General features: G+C 36.5%; 1 protein-coding gene across 1 annotated transcript in view; it reads left to right on the top strand.

The window, feature by feature from the left end:
- Positions 1-17,467, top strand: part of ARHGAP5 (Rho GTPase activating protein 5) — a 52,487-nt gene that overhangs the window by 15,738 nt on the left and 19,282 nt on the right. Inside the window, exon 4 of the mRNA XM_014941826.1 lies at positions 14,486-14,633. Within this exon, the coding sequence (XP_014797312.1) occupies positions 14,486-14,633 (148 nt within the window). The remainder of the gene's footprint in view (positions 1-14,485; positions 14,634-17,467) is intronic.

The following is a 17,467-nucleotide window of genomic DNA, read 5'->3' as shown; positions in this document are numbered from 1 at the left end:
TCAAATAAAAAGCCTGTTTTCTGAGAGTTAGGAAATAGTGTTTCTCCATAAGCCAGTATGGATGCAGTTTAATTAAAATGCATACCATTTAATATTCAATTTAACTGTGACGATTTTTTTCTTTTTTTTTTTTTTTTTTTTTTTTGAAAAAAAAAAAAAAGCTGCTTTATGAGTTCTTGGGTAGAACTGGTTCTTTCAGTTCTTGCAGTTCTGGCTGTTGGAATCAAGCTTAGGGCTGGTGAATGAATGGGGTGGTTTCTTTTTAATTCTCAGTTGTCTACCTGGAACTCCAAAACAAGAGCGTGGAAAGAAAACTTTGTACAGTGGTTTTACTGACTGTTGCATTTTCCTAGTGTGGGCAAGCAAGTAATCAAATTGAAAGCTGTGCTACCTGTGCAGTTCTCTGTTCAAACAAAATAAAGGGGGCAAAATGCCTCCCTGGTGTGGGTTTCAGAATAATGATGTGACATTCTGCTTGAAAAGCGTCTACATTTTATTTTGATCTTTGTGCTTGATAGTTACTTATTTTTTGACTTGCTGTTTTAAAAACTATTATATCAAAGTAGTGTTGTGGTGTAGGTACTGGATATATAATCTTTATAGTTTGGATTTTACTTTTAGGCTACCAATCATTGTCTTGCATATAGTTTTTGTTTAACATTAAATCAGTAGTGTTCCTAGTCATGCAGATATTTTCTTTCTTGGTTCAAAATAAGTCTACCTTTTTAATGTGGTCTTTTGTAGTATTTTAAAAAAAGTCCCTTTAAGCTTAAATCTGACAGTACTTGAATAGAAACAGGTTTTGTTCAAGTAGAATATAGTTAATTTTTACTAATGGATTAATTTTTGAATTGCACTTCCTAGTATGCAGCTGTGATTTGAATTACACATGACTGATTTAAAGGATGCTAAATTTTCTTAAGGCTCACTCATAAGCATAGATAATGATGTCTTGTGGGTATAAAATCATACGTTTAAAAATACTTTGAAGTTATTCTTTTTGGGGAACTTAAATGTTGTTTTTCTTAAAAAGAATTTATATACTTTTGATTGAAATAATCTTGCTACATAGAAAGTGAAATGTGGTATTAATAATCCTCCTGCTGTCTCAGCTGTGTTGAGTTGACAGAAAGTTCCTCTGAGTTGGGTATTTATGTTTAAACTGTGTAGATGTAGTATAGTAGGATTTTCTTTTCCTGGCATTGTGTCAGGAAACCCACTGATACTTTTACCAAAGCCTCTACTGTTGAGAGCCAGCCTTAGTCAGAAGGTTCAGGCTGTTCTAAATTTTTCTGGTGGTAAAGACTCTTGAAGAGTACAAGAGTTGTTTCAAGTTTTGTTTTTAATGTCCCTCTTGGGTTTGTGATTGTCTTTGTTTTTTGGTTTTTTACTTGCAAGCTGTGGTCCAGTGCTGAAACTTTCAAATTAGTCCGAGAAAGCTTTTAACATTAGAAGTACTAATTATTGTAATGATGGAGAAAGCAAATTTAACTTGATAGCTAAAATGTTTGCAAGCATTCAAAATATCTGAATGTTGAGTGCTTAGTGCTTTTGATAAATAGTGACTTTTTATGTGTGTTGACTTGTATTATGTTGAACTGAGAGTAGTTCCAGTTCATGTGACGAGTCATTCTAGTTTGTAATATACCTCATTGGTTTTTTTAACTGTTGATTTATTTCTTTTTCAAGAGAGATGCAGTTTTATTGGTTTTGGAACTTACTGTGTTTTCCTATGTTTTTAGATGAGCAGCTAGCAGTCTTTAACTACAAAAACTTAAAATACATTCAAATGATATTTTCCTTGTTGAGTGTTATTTAGTCCATGTGAGAGATGTTAGTGCACAGCTATTTACAGCTGGTTACCTGCTGGTTTTTTTGACTGTTTTGACCCCATAAATGTGAAAGGGATAAATAAAATTTTGTATTCCTTTCTGAATATTTCTTAAAGCTCTTACTGATACTTTTTCTAAATTATTCAGCTGTATTTAAAGGGAACATAAGATCCATGTGTAACTATTCTTGCTATAATTATAGTGATTCTGAAATACAAAAATCTTATGAACAGAATGAATTTGTTTGGAAGACCTTGACCTTTGAAGTCTAAGGTCCTCATTGGCTTTGTTAAGGATTACAACTTGATTTTTTTTTTTAAATGTAATTATTATTTTTTAAATCAGCTTTGTAGTATGATGTTGCTTTTTAAAAACCAAATAGAATGTAACATTCTTGATACTCCTTTGATCTTTTTTGGTTTGTGGAGTTAGAGATGTGGTGTTTCTGGGTGGGTTTCTTGTATGATGTTGCAGAAATCTCCTATGCACAGTCTTTTGTGGCTTTTGCACTTCAGGTTTCAGTTATGCAAAGCAGGTTTCATCTAGAGACAAAATTTGCCTATGCAGATTTTTACATTTAGAATTTTTTTAAAAAATTATGTTGGGGGATGTTGACTTGTTTGGGGTTTTTTGGGTTTGTTTTTTTTCCCCTCCATTTGTGATAGTTACTTTAAAGTTAAACACAGTGAAAGTTTCTTAAAGTGATATTTACTCTCCTTTTGGAGGTTCTAGAAAATGTTTCAAATGTAGACTCAGAATAAGAAAACATATAATGTTTTTAAGGAGACATGACCTTGCTGAAGGATCATTCTGACATGACCTTGCTCGCTCTGTCCTGATGCTTTCAGACCCTAGTCTCCCAACTTAGAAGATGAGATCATATAAAAGTATGGGCACTAGGACAGAAATAGGGAGGCAGGTGATAGATGCAGAGTGATTGTACGGTTCAGGTGAAAAATTGAAGGGGAAAAGGTAAGAGCTGGATGCGTAGGAGGGAGGAAGGGAGTTTTGGCAAACAATGGAGCAGGAAAAACAATTCATTTTTGCAACCCTGAAATTAACAGTTGTGATCTGACTGATCTGCTAACACGTATGTATCAACCTTTAAAAAAAAAAAAAGTGTTGTGAACACGATATTAAAAGCAGAAGTAAATACCCGGAATTGTGCTACTTGTTGCTATTGGGTGCCATAAATGAAAATGTTTTACTGTGGTAAGTATAGCAATGAAAAATCTGTGGTGAGCAGATAAGCAATGTTAGAGGACCTCGCAAGTAATGTTATTACCAAAGGAAATGGAAGAATTTAAAGCTGAGACCAGTTAAGTAAATGTGCTTTGGTCTTAATTATTTGACCATTGTTGTCAATAACACCAAGGTTGTGTTCTCAGATCTTGTTTCTATATACTGGTAGTCAGAACTGGAAGAATCATCCTTGAGCTCTGTTTTCAATTATCATAGAACTAATTCCTCAGAAAACTGTTATCCCCTCATTCTCACTATTCTGTAAAACTCCCCCAGAACTTCGATTTCCTCTGTATTGCTGAGGAATCTTCCTGCAGTTCCTAGTTTTCACCTTTCCTTGTGCTAACCTTTCTCCTGAAATGTTTTTGTGATATCTGCCACCTGTGAACAGCTGAAGAGAACGTGGCTGCTGCCTGACCCGAGTCGCTTTCGAATGAGGAGGACTGAAGCTGTGTATAGTATTGCAAATAATGTTATAGTAGTGCACCATATAAACTCAATGTTTGTTGACCTGTGCTTGAAATTACTACCTGACATAATTGTGTGATTGTACCCAACTTTTTCTTAGCTGCAATTATTATCACTTTAGGAACCTTTGGCCTGTTCTTGGTCTTGGTAATTTCCAGCTAATGACTTTAGTACAGGTGGTTTATAGTACATACAGATTATGGTACATACACGTATAGTACATACACGTCATACGTGTACATTGTAGTACATGCTACATGCACATTCCAGTGCATGATATTTCCATTAGTCCATGACTGTCCTTTTTGTTGTTGAATATCATCCTGTTTTGTTATTCCAGCTGTCGCAGTAGTTGGTTATATGCCACCATGAAATGCCTTCCTAAAGTCTGGATGGGTAAAACCAACTGATCATTGTAGTTTCTTTGCCTCTAGAAAATAATACGTTTTCAGTGGAGAAGGTCGAATCAGTCTAACTTGTGATACACCCACCTCTATCCTATTTTAACTAGTGAACTGTTCAACTTTTTCTAGTAGGGACATATATGAAGAAAAGTGGAGAGAAAGAGGAAAACAGAAAGCAGACTGGCTTCAAGTTGGTGTGGAGCTGTGTGTGCACACTGCTTGAAAGCTTTCAAGTGCATGTTGTGTCGCCAGTATGTCTTAAACCATGATGTGCTTTTCTTTTTCCTACAGAACCTTTTTCTGTAAAAGTTTCTCCTATGAAAAAGCATCTAGTCCTTTCTGCTCTTATTACGCCAAGTATCTCTCAGATTAAATGCATTTTCTAGAGTGAATTCTCTCTTAAATCAAATGCTTTCTATGTTTGATTATCTGTTTCCTTACCAGTGTTCACAAATATGGGAGGAACTACACCCAGAGAACAATGTTCATATGCAACTTTGCCTCAGCTGTTTCCTCTTTGTCGAGTTAGATCTCTCCAGCTGAGATGTTTGCTCATTCATTTCCATGTCTTTTTCAAAAAGTGGGAACTACAAGTAGTTATTCCAATTAGAATCTTTAACACTGTAATACTAAGGTCTAGTATAGAACATTATTGTCTGTTGATACACACCGGTCACTTTAAAAACAGCAGCATTGCAAGCCGTATAATAATTTAATTTTGTCTTAGTTTAGCTAGATTAGTTTGAAGATATGGGACAACAGAGAGGAAGTTTCAGGATGTGAAAGGGCAGTGGAAATTCCTAGAGGACAAGGATCTTGCTGGAGGAAGCATCTCATAAAGAAGAAGGAGCCTCTTCATGTGTGTGCAGTAACCCTAAAGCTGCAACCATCATACAGTTTATGCATTGATAAAAGACACAAACCAAAAGCCCAGGGTGCTCTTTGGCTTGTCATTGTTCTCACCATGTTCTTCTCATGTGTAAACAAGCTTGATAGAAATACTTTTTAATTATTTATAAATTATTACTGATTTATCTATTATTATTACTATTACATTAAATAATTGCAAGTTATTTATGACCCTTGTCTTAATTTAGTAATTCCCTGTACAGCGGGAAGCCTGCATGATTTGGAAACCAGTCGCTATTCCATATGGTTCCAATTAATAACCTTATTATTTATCTTTACTATGGAATTGATGAGTATTAAAAATTTATCCAGCTAATTTAGAGCTCTCACCTTTGCGAACATTTTGAGATATGTTGAGTGTCTAATTTAGGCTGTATCTTTTTCCACTCTTAGGAAGTATAGGGTTTTTTTTAGTTTCTTTCCTCCCTAGCATATCAAGAACAGCAAATATCCTGAATAAATTTCTGCAAAGGAAAAAGCAGAGTCTCATCTTGAAATAAATTCTGCAGGCTTCCTGCTTTGTTATGGAAGAATTATTTTGTTAATAAATTTGTAAAAGGAGGAAGATTAGTATGAATATCATTCCTTTTTTTGTATGCAAGAAATTATTTGACACACTTCTGAAAACAAATCCTAACTACAGAGATCTTGTAAACAATATAGTCAATTAACTGACCAGTGATAATTCTTTGACATGCCATTGTTAAAAGTCACTAAATGTGAAAAAGTTTCAGAAGTTCACTATTTTTATTCTTTGACCAACAGTCAATAGTTTTCTAATTCAAGGTCTGTTTTTTTACATATTTTTTTTTTTTGGTGACTGGCGTTTCCAGCTGTGTTGTTAAATTATATCTGCAAAATAGCACTTTAAAACATTATTCCTTGTAACCTTGTTTGCAGACAACTTTCATTGCTTCCAACGAAGGTTGTGAATTGCGTTTTTTCCTTTTTCCTTTATACCCAGACGATTGTAAGTTGCCTTTTACTTTGAATTAGTCTGAAAACTTGTCTCAATATTTCAGCAAGAAAAATCCACTAGCACCTAAATGGATTCTCACATATATTACACTGGCTTGGTTTAGAACACAGGTTTGACATCTGTTTTTCTATGCTTACTCGTGTTTGCTCACATTTTAACTTCAAAACTATATGAAATTTTATGTTAAAACTATTACTGGAATAGCGTTAAGTAGTGCATAGCCCATGTGTGTTGATCTCAGTTTTAATAAGACTATGGTAAATGTGAGAATTGGGAGATCAACTTACATTTTTATTCAGCTGTTCTTGTGTAAATTCAATGGTTGGTTTAGCAAAGTACTGTCTACTTCAGACTGGAATGTGCAGCGATGATATTTTTTTTTTTTTTTTTTTTATGTTCCATTGAAAAAATGAATTGACCAGTACAGTTCGTTATATCTCAATTTCTAAGAAAGCCAATGCTAACCATTTTATAAAATAAATTAATGGGGTACACTGTGGTTATTTTTATCATAGTCATCGATTTGGCCATCTCATATTAGAGTGGGATTTGTGGCTGTGATTTTTTTTTTTTTTTTTTTTTTTTTCCTGCTGAGGAGTATAGGAAATATCAAAATCTGTACTTTCAGGTTTCAGCTGTTCAAATTTAGCACTCTTAAAATACATATTTGGAGCCATATGCCTTCTTGAGCCTCCGCAGTTTAAAGCTTAGTGTAACAAGCTGGAACTCTAAAAATGGCAGAAGGCATGAGGGGAAGAAAGAGAGCATTTTAGGGACCATCATCTGCATTATTCATATGTTGTAGAGTTTCTGAAGAGCTAGCTATGAATTAGAGATTACAAATACTTTATTAAGCCTATAAAATGAGTGCTGTTCATGGTGCATGGTTTTATGAAATATTTTAATAGTCCTGAATATATTGACTTTGCCCTCCATGACCCTATGGCTGACTGCAAACGAAGCGGGCAGAAAATTTCCTTTGTGTTAAAAGTAGTAGTGAAGTGTGTGGGAGGTAGAGAAGTGACTGAATTTCCCCCTTGATAAATGCATGATGCTGGTGGTTCTGGTGGGATGGAGATGAGAGGAAAAAAAGAAGGGGAGCCCCTCTTGAACAGAGAGGACTTGCTAGAGTAAGCAGTCCATCCATAAAAGGGGGTTGATAGATGATAGGTTCAGGCAGTTTTTTATTTTTCTAAGTTAATTTTAAAAGGTTGTGTTTAAGTGCATTGTACTCTCGAGACTCACAGCTGACTGAAGTCTCAGCCCAGTTTCTCCCTAGAAGGTGAGTGCTATTTACCTGGTTCCCTGGTACCTACAGTCGAGAGGGTTAATCTTGAGTATTAAGTAAATCTACATTTTCATGGCTTTGTGCTTTTAATAATAATGTATCTAGTTTTGAAATCAATATTTGGATACTGTACCCTCTAGAATACATGTTTTCGTGTTTACCTTGTCTTTTATTAAGAGGACTTTGGCTAATCTTCTGCAACGTATGTTTCCGTGATTAAACTGCTGTAATTAAAGCAATATGGCAGGTAAATGCTTTTGGTATCAGCAACACAAGGTAACTTTGGAATTCTCAGAGTTAAAATGCTTTCCTGCATCTGGAGGATGCATCTGGATCAGCTGGAGGTTTGGCACTAACCTCTGTTAGGGTATGAAGAGAGGTGTCTTTGGCAAGAAGCAAATGGTGAATGCTGGAAAGCTCAACATTAGTGAAGCAATCAATTATTAAAAAAAATAGATTTGTATGAAAACTAAGGATTCCAGCTTTATGGTGTTGGGCTTGTGTTTTAATTACTAACATGAAACAGTGCTATGTGAAACAATGAACTTTTTGCTAGGATTAATTAACAAAACTTGTGTGCTGGTTCTTGTGTTCTCTAACTTGGTGCCTATTAGTCCTTTTTTATTATGATGTAGAAGAAGCACACAAAACTGTCTTTGACCCTAAGTTAGTGCTCACTGTGTGGTCACTGTATGGTGACTGCTGTATTGTGGGGAGTAGGGCAGAACTATTAAACTAAAAATATCCGTGGCAAAATCATCATCTCTCTGCCAAAATTGAGAAATTTAGAAATGATTCACCTTTTTCAGGTGCTGTTTAACTAAATGAATAATTCAGTGTTGTGGAGGGTTGACCCTGGCTGGCTGCCACTCTGACACTCCCCCAACTCAGCTGGAAAGGGGAGAGAAAATATAATGAAAGGTTTGTGGGTTGAGATAAGGACAGGGAGATCATTCACTGGTTACTGTCATGGGCAAACCAGACTCAGTTTGGGGAAAATTAATTTATTGCCAGTTAGAAGTCAGAGTAGGGTACTGAGAAATAAAACCAAATCTTAAGCGATTTTCCCTGTCAGTGGCACAGGGGGACAGGGAATGGGGGTTGCAGGCAGTTCATCACATGGTGTTTCTGCTGCTGCTTCTTCCTCATGGGGAGTACTCCTCACACTCTTCCCCTGCTCCAGCGTAGGGTTCCTCCCATGGGATGCAGTCCTCCACAAACTTCTGCAATGTGAGTCCTTCTTATGGGTTACAGTTCTTCACAAACTGCTCCAGCTTGGGTTCCCCTCAGGTCACAAGTCCTGCGAGCAAACCTGCTCCAGCGTGGGCTGTCTTTTTCCACGGGGCCACAGGTCCTGCCAGAAACCTGCTGCAGCACTGGCTTCCCATGGGGTCACAACCCCCTTCTGGTATGGGGTCCTCCATGGGCTGCAGGTGCGTATCTGTCTGCTCCACCATTAACCTCCATGGGCTGCAGGGAGGTATTCTCACTCCTCTATTCTGGCTGCTGCTGTGCAGTTGTTTGGTTTGGGTTTTTTTCCCTTTCTAAACACGTTATCCCAGAGGCACAACCACTGTCACTGATGACTTGGCCACATGAATTAGAGATTACAAATACTTTATTAAGCCTATAAAATGAGTGCTGTTCATGGTGCATGGTTTTATGAAATATTTTAATAGTCCTGAATATATTGACTTTGCCCTCCATGACCCTATGGCTGACTGCAAACGAAGCGGGCAGAAAATTTCCTTTGTGTTAAAAGTAGTAGTGAAGTGTGTGGGAGGTAGAGAAGTGACTGAATTTCCCCCTTGATAAATGCATGATGCTGGTGGTTCTGGTGGGATGGAGATGAGAGGAAAAAAAGAAGGGGAGCCCCTCTTGAACAGAGAGGACTTGCTAGAGTAAGCAGTCCATCCATAAAAGGGGGTTGATAGATGATAGGTTCAGGCAGTTTTTTATTTTTCTAAGTTAATTTTAAAAGGTTGTGTTTAAGTGCATTGTACTCTCGAGACTCACAGCTGACTGAAGTCTCAGCCCAGTTTCTCCCTAGAAGGTGAGTGCTATTTACCTGGTTCCCTGGTACCTACAGTCGAGAGGGTTAATCTTGAGTATTAAGTAAATCTACATTTTCATGGCTTTGTGCTTTTAATAATAATGTATCTAGTTTTGAAATCAATATTTGGATACTGTACCCTCTAGAATACATGTTTTCGTGTTTACCTTGTCTTTTATTAAGAGGACTTTGGCTAATCTTCTGCAACGTATGTTTCCGTGATTAAACTGCTGTAATTAAAGCAATATGGCAGGTAAATGCTTTTGGTATCAGCAACACAAGGTAACTTTGGAATTCTCAGAGTTAAAATGCTTTCCTGCATCTGGAGGATGCATCTGGATCAGCTGGAGGTTTGGCACTAACCTCTGTTAGGGTATGAAGAGAGGTGTCTTTGGCAAGAAGCAAATGGTGAATGCTGGAAAGCTCAACATTAGTGAAGCAATCAATTATTAAAAAAAATAGATTTGTATGAAAACTAAGGATTCCAGCTTTATGGTGTTGGGCTTGTGTTTTAATTACTAACATGAAACAGTGCTATGTGAAACAATGAACTTTTTGCTAGGATTAATTAACAAAACTTGTGTGCTGGTTCTTGTGTTCTCTAACTTGGTGCCTATTAGTCCTTTTTTATTATGATGTAGAAGAAGCACACAAAACTGTCTTTGACCCTAAGTTAGTGCTCACTGTGTGGTCACTGTATGGTGACTGCTGTATTGTGGGGAGTAGGGCAGAACTATTAAACTAAAAATATCCGTGGCAAAATCATCATCTCTCTGCCAAAATTGAGAAATTTAGAAATGATTCACCTTTTTCAGGTGCTGTTTAACTAAATGAATAATTCAGTGTTGTGGAGGGTTGACCCTGGCTGGCTGCCACTCTGACACTCCCCCAACTCAGCTGGAAAGGGGAGAGAAAATATAATGAAAGGTTTGTGGGTTGAGATAAGGACAGGGAGATCATTCACTGGTTACTGTCATGGGCAAACCAGACTCAGTTTGGGGAAAATTAATTTATTGCCAGTTAGAAGTCAGAGTAGGGTACTGAGAAATAAAACCAAATCTTAAGCGATTTTCCCTGTCAGTGGCACAGGGGGACAGGGAATGGGGGTTGCAGGCAGTTCATCACATGGTGTTTCTGCTGCTGCTTCTTCCTCACGGGGAGTACTCCTCACACTCTTCCCCTGCTCCAGCGTAGGGTTCCTCCCATGGGATGCAGTCCTCCACAAACTTCTGCAATGTGAGTCCTTCTTATGGGTTACAGTTCTTCACAAACTGCTCCAGCTTGGATTCCCCTCAGGTCACAAGTCCTGCGAGCAAACCTGCTCCAGCGTGGGCTGTCTTTTTCCACGGGGCCACAGGTCCTGCCAGAAACCTGCTGCAGCACTGGCTTCCCATGGGGTCACAACCCCCTTCTGGTATGGGGTCCTCCATGGGCTGCAGGTGCGTATCTGTCTGCTCCACCATTAACCTCCATGGGCTGCAGGGAGGTATTCTCACTCCTCTATTCTGGCTGCTGCTGTGCAGTTGTTTGGTTTGGGTTTTTTTCCCTTTCTAAACACGTTATCCCAGAGGCACAACCACTGTCACTGATGACTTGGCCAGTGGTGACTCTGTCTTGGAGCTGGCTGGCATTGGCCCTGTCAGAGACAGGGGAAGCTTCTAGCAGGTCCTTACAGAAGCCACCCCTCTACTACCAAAACCTTGTCATACAAACTCAATGCAAATGTTTAACAATGTTTTTGTTTAAATATTGTTTCATTAGAGAACTTTTAAAAGTTAATTTTACTCAGAAAAGTTTATGATAGTCATTATCTTCACTAGCAGATTTAAGAGTTCCATGCTTTGATTGATAGATCAGAAAAGCTGCAATTTTTTTCAGTGGGGAACAGGGATTACAAAAAAGCTTTAATGAAAGCTTATTTTTCTTAGAAATAAGACCTGAAATTTTTTTCTGAAGTCAGTTGATCTTTTGACAAAGATCAGGTCTTTTACACAGTAACATGCTTTTTTGTTCAGAACAAGTTCTCTGCTTAAGAAGTCTAGACATACAACTAGAGGAAAGTATCGAAGTCTCAAATCAGGAAATAACCTGGTGGGGTTTTTAATATCTTAAAGCTTTGTTGTTAGTTTGCAGAAGTATTTTTTGGTGAGGATCATGTAGATAATGTTATTTGCAGGAAGACTGGATTTGCACTGTTGTTGGAGAGTTTACCCACTCACATGCCCCAAAAGAAAGGAAAAGAGATATTTTAATAAATATTGGACAGGAGAGAGACAAAATGCATAATGGTACATAATGGGAAATAGCTGATAAAATTATTATTGTAACTTTATCTGCCTTGTGAAATCCTAGTGTTGTGTTTATGGAATAGCCCTGCAACAGTCATCTCTTCTCCTACTTTACTTTTAGATAAGCTTGAAAAGGACATCTGGGGTTTTTCCCCCCTTTTTTCTTTATTCTTTTATTCTTCTTTAAATTCCTTAGACAAATTCTCACTTTCCAAATTAGAGATTAAACTGATTGTTTCAGGTAGACAATTCAGTTAAGAAACCTTTCTACTTTTTTGAATATATAATGTTATATTTGATATCTTGGTCCCTTCAACTATTCTTCTAAATACAGGACAATTGTTAGGAAAAAACCCCATTCTTTATTCTGGCTCTGCAGACATATTTGATGTTTCATAGTGTGTCCAGGTATTCTACATAGACAATAACATTCATTAGTATTGCAATTATAATAAAAATTCTGTGAAATCCTAGTTTATTATTCCATTCACCAGATTGCTTTCCATTCACACCAACAAATTTTGTTTATATTTAATTATGTCATCCTAATATCATGTCTTAATCAAAGAGACATGCAGTCTTTTTCTGTCTGCTAGGTCTGAAATACACAGTATGAGTGTTGCTTAGTTTATTCTGAGATCGTGGGGATGTACACTGAACACCTTGGAAAAAAATAATTTCCATTTGGTTTTGCTTTTTTCGTTGTGTTAATATATGTATCTCTAAAATGATCTTTCATTCAACATTAGACAAAGATGTTTTCACTGAGTCTAACATGATCTTTAGCTTTAGCTTGGCCCTTGCAGCTGCTGCTCATCTGAACTGGATGTTGCCTAAATAAATACGATTTTACCACTAAAGAGAAAATGGCCAATGAATTAGAAGGCACATACTGGTGCAACTATCAGTATCTCATCCAAGATGAATAAAAGTTATGTGAAGAGTTGACAGTTGAATGCTTTCAGATATTGTCTGCTTTATTCATGACAGTTTATCCTAAAGTTTTATCCTAAGCTTTTTTCCTAAGCTGTTTATTAAATTTTCAGTTAACGTAAAACTAAGAGAATTGAATTGAGAAATGAATTGCTGGAGAGCAATTTCTTTCTAATGTTTTGAAGAAGTCTCTAGTATATCTTTCCTTTCTTGTAAATTACAAATGCTGAAGCTTTTATAGAAATCCCAAATTTGAAGGATAAGCCTAATTTTTTGTTAGCCCTCTGTTACCGTGGTCAGTCATGGGTACTCTGCTGCTCATTTCAGGAAGTACAAGCTGTCTTACGAAGAGACATGCCACATAAAAACTCTTAGTTGTTTAATTAGGTTAATGAAAGACTTTGATTAACGGATTTTTTAAAATTTTTTTTTAATCAAGTATTGGAGCTGGACAAATGATCTTTAGTCTGTGGTTTCCGCTTTCCCCCATAGAGTTCAACTTCAGGTCATTAATTCTCAGTGGGTGTCAGCCATGAATCTGACTTGAAGTTCTAGGGAGTTTGTAAGGACTGATGAAGTAAATTTGATGATACAAAAGTCTAGAAGTTAGCCTTTTTTTTTTTTTTTTTTTTTTTTTTTTTTTTTTTTTTTTTTTTTTTTTTTTTTTTTTTTTTTTTTTTTTTTTTTTTTTTTTTTTTTTTTTTTTTTTTTTTTTTTTTTTTTTTTTTTTTTTTTTTTTTTTTTTTTTACATTTTTACAGGTATATATTCAAGACTTTTCTAGGTGTAAAATACAGAAATGAGACATGTTTTGTCTTAATAGTTAATTGAGGTATAGTCTTATTATAAGTTATAAAATTCTAGAAACCTTGTTATTAAATTTATGAAAATGTAACTGCTTTTAAGTAACTTCTTGCTGTATGTAAACTTGAAGATAAAATGCTAGCTTTTAATGGTGGTGTTCATTCAGTTTCCATACTCATTTGCCACATTTGCAATTGACCACAGTATATGTCCATCTCTGAATATTTTCATCAGCATTTAGAAATGAAACATGGTATCTGATAAAATCATAGAATCATGGAACACCGGGTATACCAGGTTGGAAGGGACCTTAAGGATCATCTGCTCCAATTTTCCTGGCAAAAGCACAGTCTAGACAAGATGGCCCAGCACGCCGTCCAGCTGATTCTTCAAAGTGTCCCATGTTGGGGAATCCACCACTTCCCCACGGGGATTATTCCAATGGCTGATTATTTGCATTGTGAAAAATTTTCCTCGAGTCCAATTGGAACCTCCCCGGGAGTAAGTTGTACCCGTTACCCCCCAGCTTTTCCAGGTGACTCCTTGTGAGAAGGAAGTCTTTATCTTCACAGTGTAATTTTTGTAGTCATCCAAAGGTGATTTATCAGCTGAACTGATAAAAGTCCATCTCAGGGAAAAAAAATAAAAATGAAAACAAGCAATAAAGCTCTATATGAAACAAACTCATCATCTTATTGCATTTGATTGGGTGCAAACCTCCTTTTGGCTAAAAATCCTGTGCCTGTACCAAAACAATCATGCTTCATAGGAATGCCTGCTAACTCTTGAGACTGATTGCTATACATTTTCCATAATCATGTTTCATGCATAGTTGCAATATAAATATTATTTTGTATCTTTAATGAGACACATACAGAATACATTCAGGGTTTTTTTGATGATATGACAATAATAATCCTAAAAATTTCTGTAGAAGTGTGGTTCAAACGTGATTTATATAGAATCCTTTGTGAGTGGTGCTGAAAGTTAGTATGTAAAGACTTGTCATAGCTCTCTAGTGTGTTTATTTTTGTTCCTATTCAATTACTGGTGCATTGGGTCACCCTGTTCCTAATACGATACAAAAATGATCAAATCCAAATTATTTGAGTGCTTTGTATGTAATGTATGCTATTTGAAAAGTACGTTTATTTTTTTTCAGTTTGTCTTAGAGGAATTTTAATGTCTGATAGATATGTGACCTGTTTGTTTTTACTGAAAACTTGCAACGTGATTTAGTTAAAATATTACTTGAATATTACTTAAATAACTCTGTTTTGTTGTAGCCGAAAAAGAAAACTAAGACATTCAATCCTCCAATCCGTAGAAACTGGGAAAGTAATTACTTTGGGATGCCCCTACAGGATCTGGTTACACCTGAGAAACCAATACCTCTGTTTGTTGAAAAATGTGTGCAATTCATTGAAGATACAGGTAAGATAGGAAAACTATTGGAGGAATGACTTTCCCACTTTACATAACATGTAAAACCTCTCATTTTCTCTTTTAAGGTACTTTTAGAATTTTATCCTATTAATAGATAAATAATGGGAAAAGTACATTTTAAAAGTAGAAAGTATTCCCTAAATTGTATGCTTAATATGTGATGGTCTTTTGTCTTTACTTACACAAATATTTAATTTCTTTTTGACAAACATTTGAAGTTTAACATTTTGTCATGTAATTTAAAAAAATTTATATCGCTTTCTAGTGCCAAATGACTTTTATCCCAATGGCATTCCAGTCTTATGTGTCTCACTGTTGCCACTGTATTTTACCTCATATTTTAAAAAGCTCTGATATCCACTTTTTCCAATTGCAGAAACCATGTCCTTGATATGCCTTAATTAGACAGCTTACTTGCTTTACTTCACTGATAAACCTAGTTTTGCATTTTAACCTGTTACAGAGACAGAAGCATTTCTTTTCTAAATACTGCATAATTATACATGAAAAATGTTAAGCAATTTGTTTAACTTGCAAATTTCTTGTTTAATGTAAAATATTAACATACCTGTGTTTGCACTAGGGTGAAATTTCACAGTATGGTTTTCTGTCTCCCCTTTCTCCCTGGTTCCCTGGTTGTATCATTGTCCCTGCTTTCAGCCTGTTCACTGTCTGCCGATGAGGCGAGTAGGATGATGCTGATCCGATAGAAGATTACATTTAGGAGTGGGGAATTGTTTTGAGGCTTGGGAGTGGCATGTGTTTGTGTTTTGATCATTTTTGTTTGTTTGTTTTTAAAGATGGGGAGCATCAGTTTTCAGTTGGTGTATGGATCTTACTTGCTCCGAAGTTGCATAAATACCGTATTGCTATATTTGAAGCAAATGAGATCGTGAGGCTGACTGACTGCAGCTGACACATGAGCAGGACCATCTTTTGATGGGTGTCTGCAGTTTGATACTGTTTAGCATAAAGTAAAACAGCACCTTTTTTTCCACATTTTCTTAGTTCTGTAATACAATTTTGGCTGTAAGATGACTAACGTTTTTAGCAAGAGTAAAACTGAAGGATTTTCTTTCTTAAACTAAAATTCAGTTTTACTGCCATCTGTAAGAGTAGTGTTTCCAAAAGTACTGCTGCAGGTGGTAAGCCTAATAGCTGTTTTTGAAGACTTACGTACTGCATTATTACAATAAAAAAAAAAAAAAAAAGAAACCTCAGACACTGATCTTTTGGGAGTTGGAGATGTTAGTATAAATCTGGCTTTAACCTTTACCTCCTATTGATAGGTTCCTTGCCCAAAGGTAAGAGCTGTGTTTTCTTGTCTTGCTTTTGCTTTCCCCACTTCACCCAGGATAAAATGAGGAAGGGGGAAAAAGGGCAAGGAGTAGTAGAATGGTATAGACAGTTTAGTCTGTATTTTGTGTTTGCTACTGTATGTAGCAAAAAAACCCACAACTGAAACCAACATAATTTTATGGGTGGGTCACTGTCTGGATCTGTGCTCTTCAGAAATGGCTACATACAACTAGCTGTGTATGGCTATATAAGACAGACATTCACCAGTAATGAAGACCAAATGATTTCTTGAAGCGTTTGTAGGATCTAGAAGTATCTTAAATTTGAGCATGTTTAACTTTGTAAGAATACTTTCAAAATTATAAATCCAGATCTAAAGAAAATTGTATTTGCTTTGAAATGGTGTGGTCTGATACCTGTTGACTTTGTGGCAGACTTTCAAAAGAGGGTCTAGTATTTCTCTCAAAGGATTTTCACCTGCTTGTGGGGTGAGAGAGAGACCTATAATAGTGTGGGCCCATGATTTGTGGTTTTTTTTTTTCCTCCTCATAGTCATCAAATAATGCAAGCACCCAGAAAATTTAACACTTTTATTCTCCTCTAATGACCTGTCTTTGAAGAGTTGTTCAAAATGTGAGGGGCTCTTCAACAGTGGTGACTCAGGAGGTACTGCTTTTAGTTGGTTGAGTGTTTGTTAGTTCATCCTGGAATGCTGCTGTGCAGCTACTGAAAGCTGGAGAATTTTAATTCTGGCCATATGTGTAAGGTGGACAAACAGCAGGCCATCTGCATGCTTTGTTTGTGGCTCTGAAGACAGTTGTTCTCCTGCTATTTCTGTTAAGCACTTACTAAAGATGATACAAAACCTCTACTTCTGATCTGTATTGCAGTTTTCTTTCTCCTACTCTGGATTCTGTGTAAGTAGCTTAGGTTGTTCTTTTCAACTGCCATACTTGGCTGTGGGAGTTTTGTTTTTGGTTTGTGATATTTTTATACTGGGTTAATATTCTGTAGGAGTGTCAGGCAGTGTTCCCATAGAATGTGTTTGTTGCCTTTGAGAGAGGAGGAGGGTGTTCACTTGCATTGCCTTCAAATTTTGTATTGAGATAGACTCACCTCAGTGACTTTGGGACTGTCTGAGAGAAAATTCCACAAATACAGTTTTGGAAATGATCAGTCTGCAGAAGGCCAGTCAGGATCTGTTGGCTTCAGGCTGGACTCCGGGATGGTACTGTTTCCATTTGGTAAAGCTATTTTATCAGCTGCCGTGGGGAGTCATCCAGCATTTTAGCTGTCTCGGAGCAAGGCAGCCTGCTACCAGCACTAACTGAGCTGGATACCAGTGGTTACTGTCATTGTTGTCTTAATCAAGAAGTGCAGTCTTTTCCAAATCTTCTTGAATGAGGCTAATCAGTGTATTTCTGTTACAGAGGACGTGCTTGTTTAGCTTTTTCTTTTAGGATATTTTCATGGTATTTTCCTTCCCTTTGTATTACCACATCTAATTTGCATTGTGGCTGAAT

The sequence above is a fragment of the Calidris pugnax genome, unplaced genomic scaffold (genome assembly GCF_001431845.1).
Source record: "Calidris pugnax isolate Ruff unplaced genomic scaffold, ASM143184v1 scaffold56, whole genome shotgun sequence".
NCBI lineage: Eukaryota > Metazoa > Chordata > Aves > Charadriiformes > Scolopacidae > Calidris > Calidris pugnax.
Note: the sequence above shows the minus strand (reverse complement) of the source record. Positions and strands in the feature narration are given on the sequence as shown.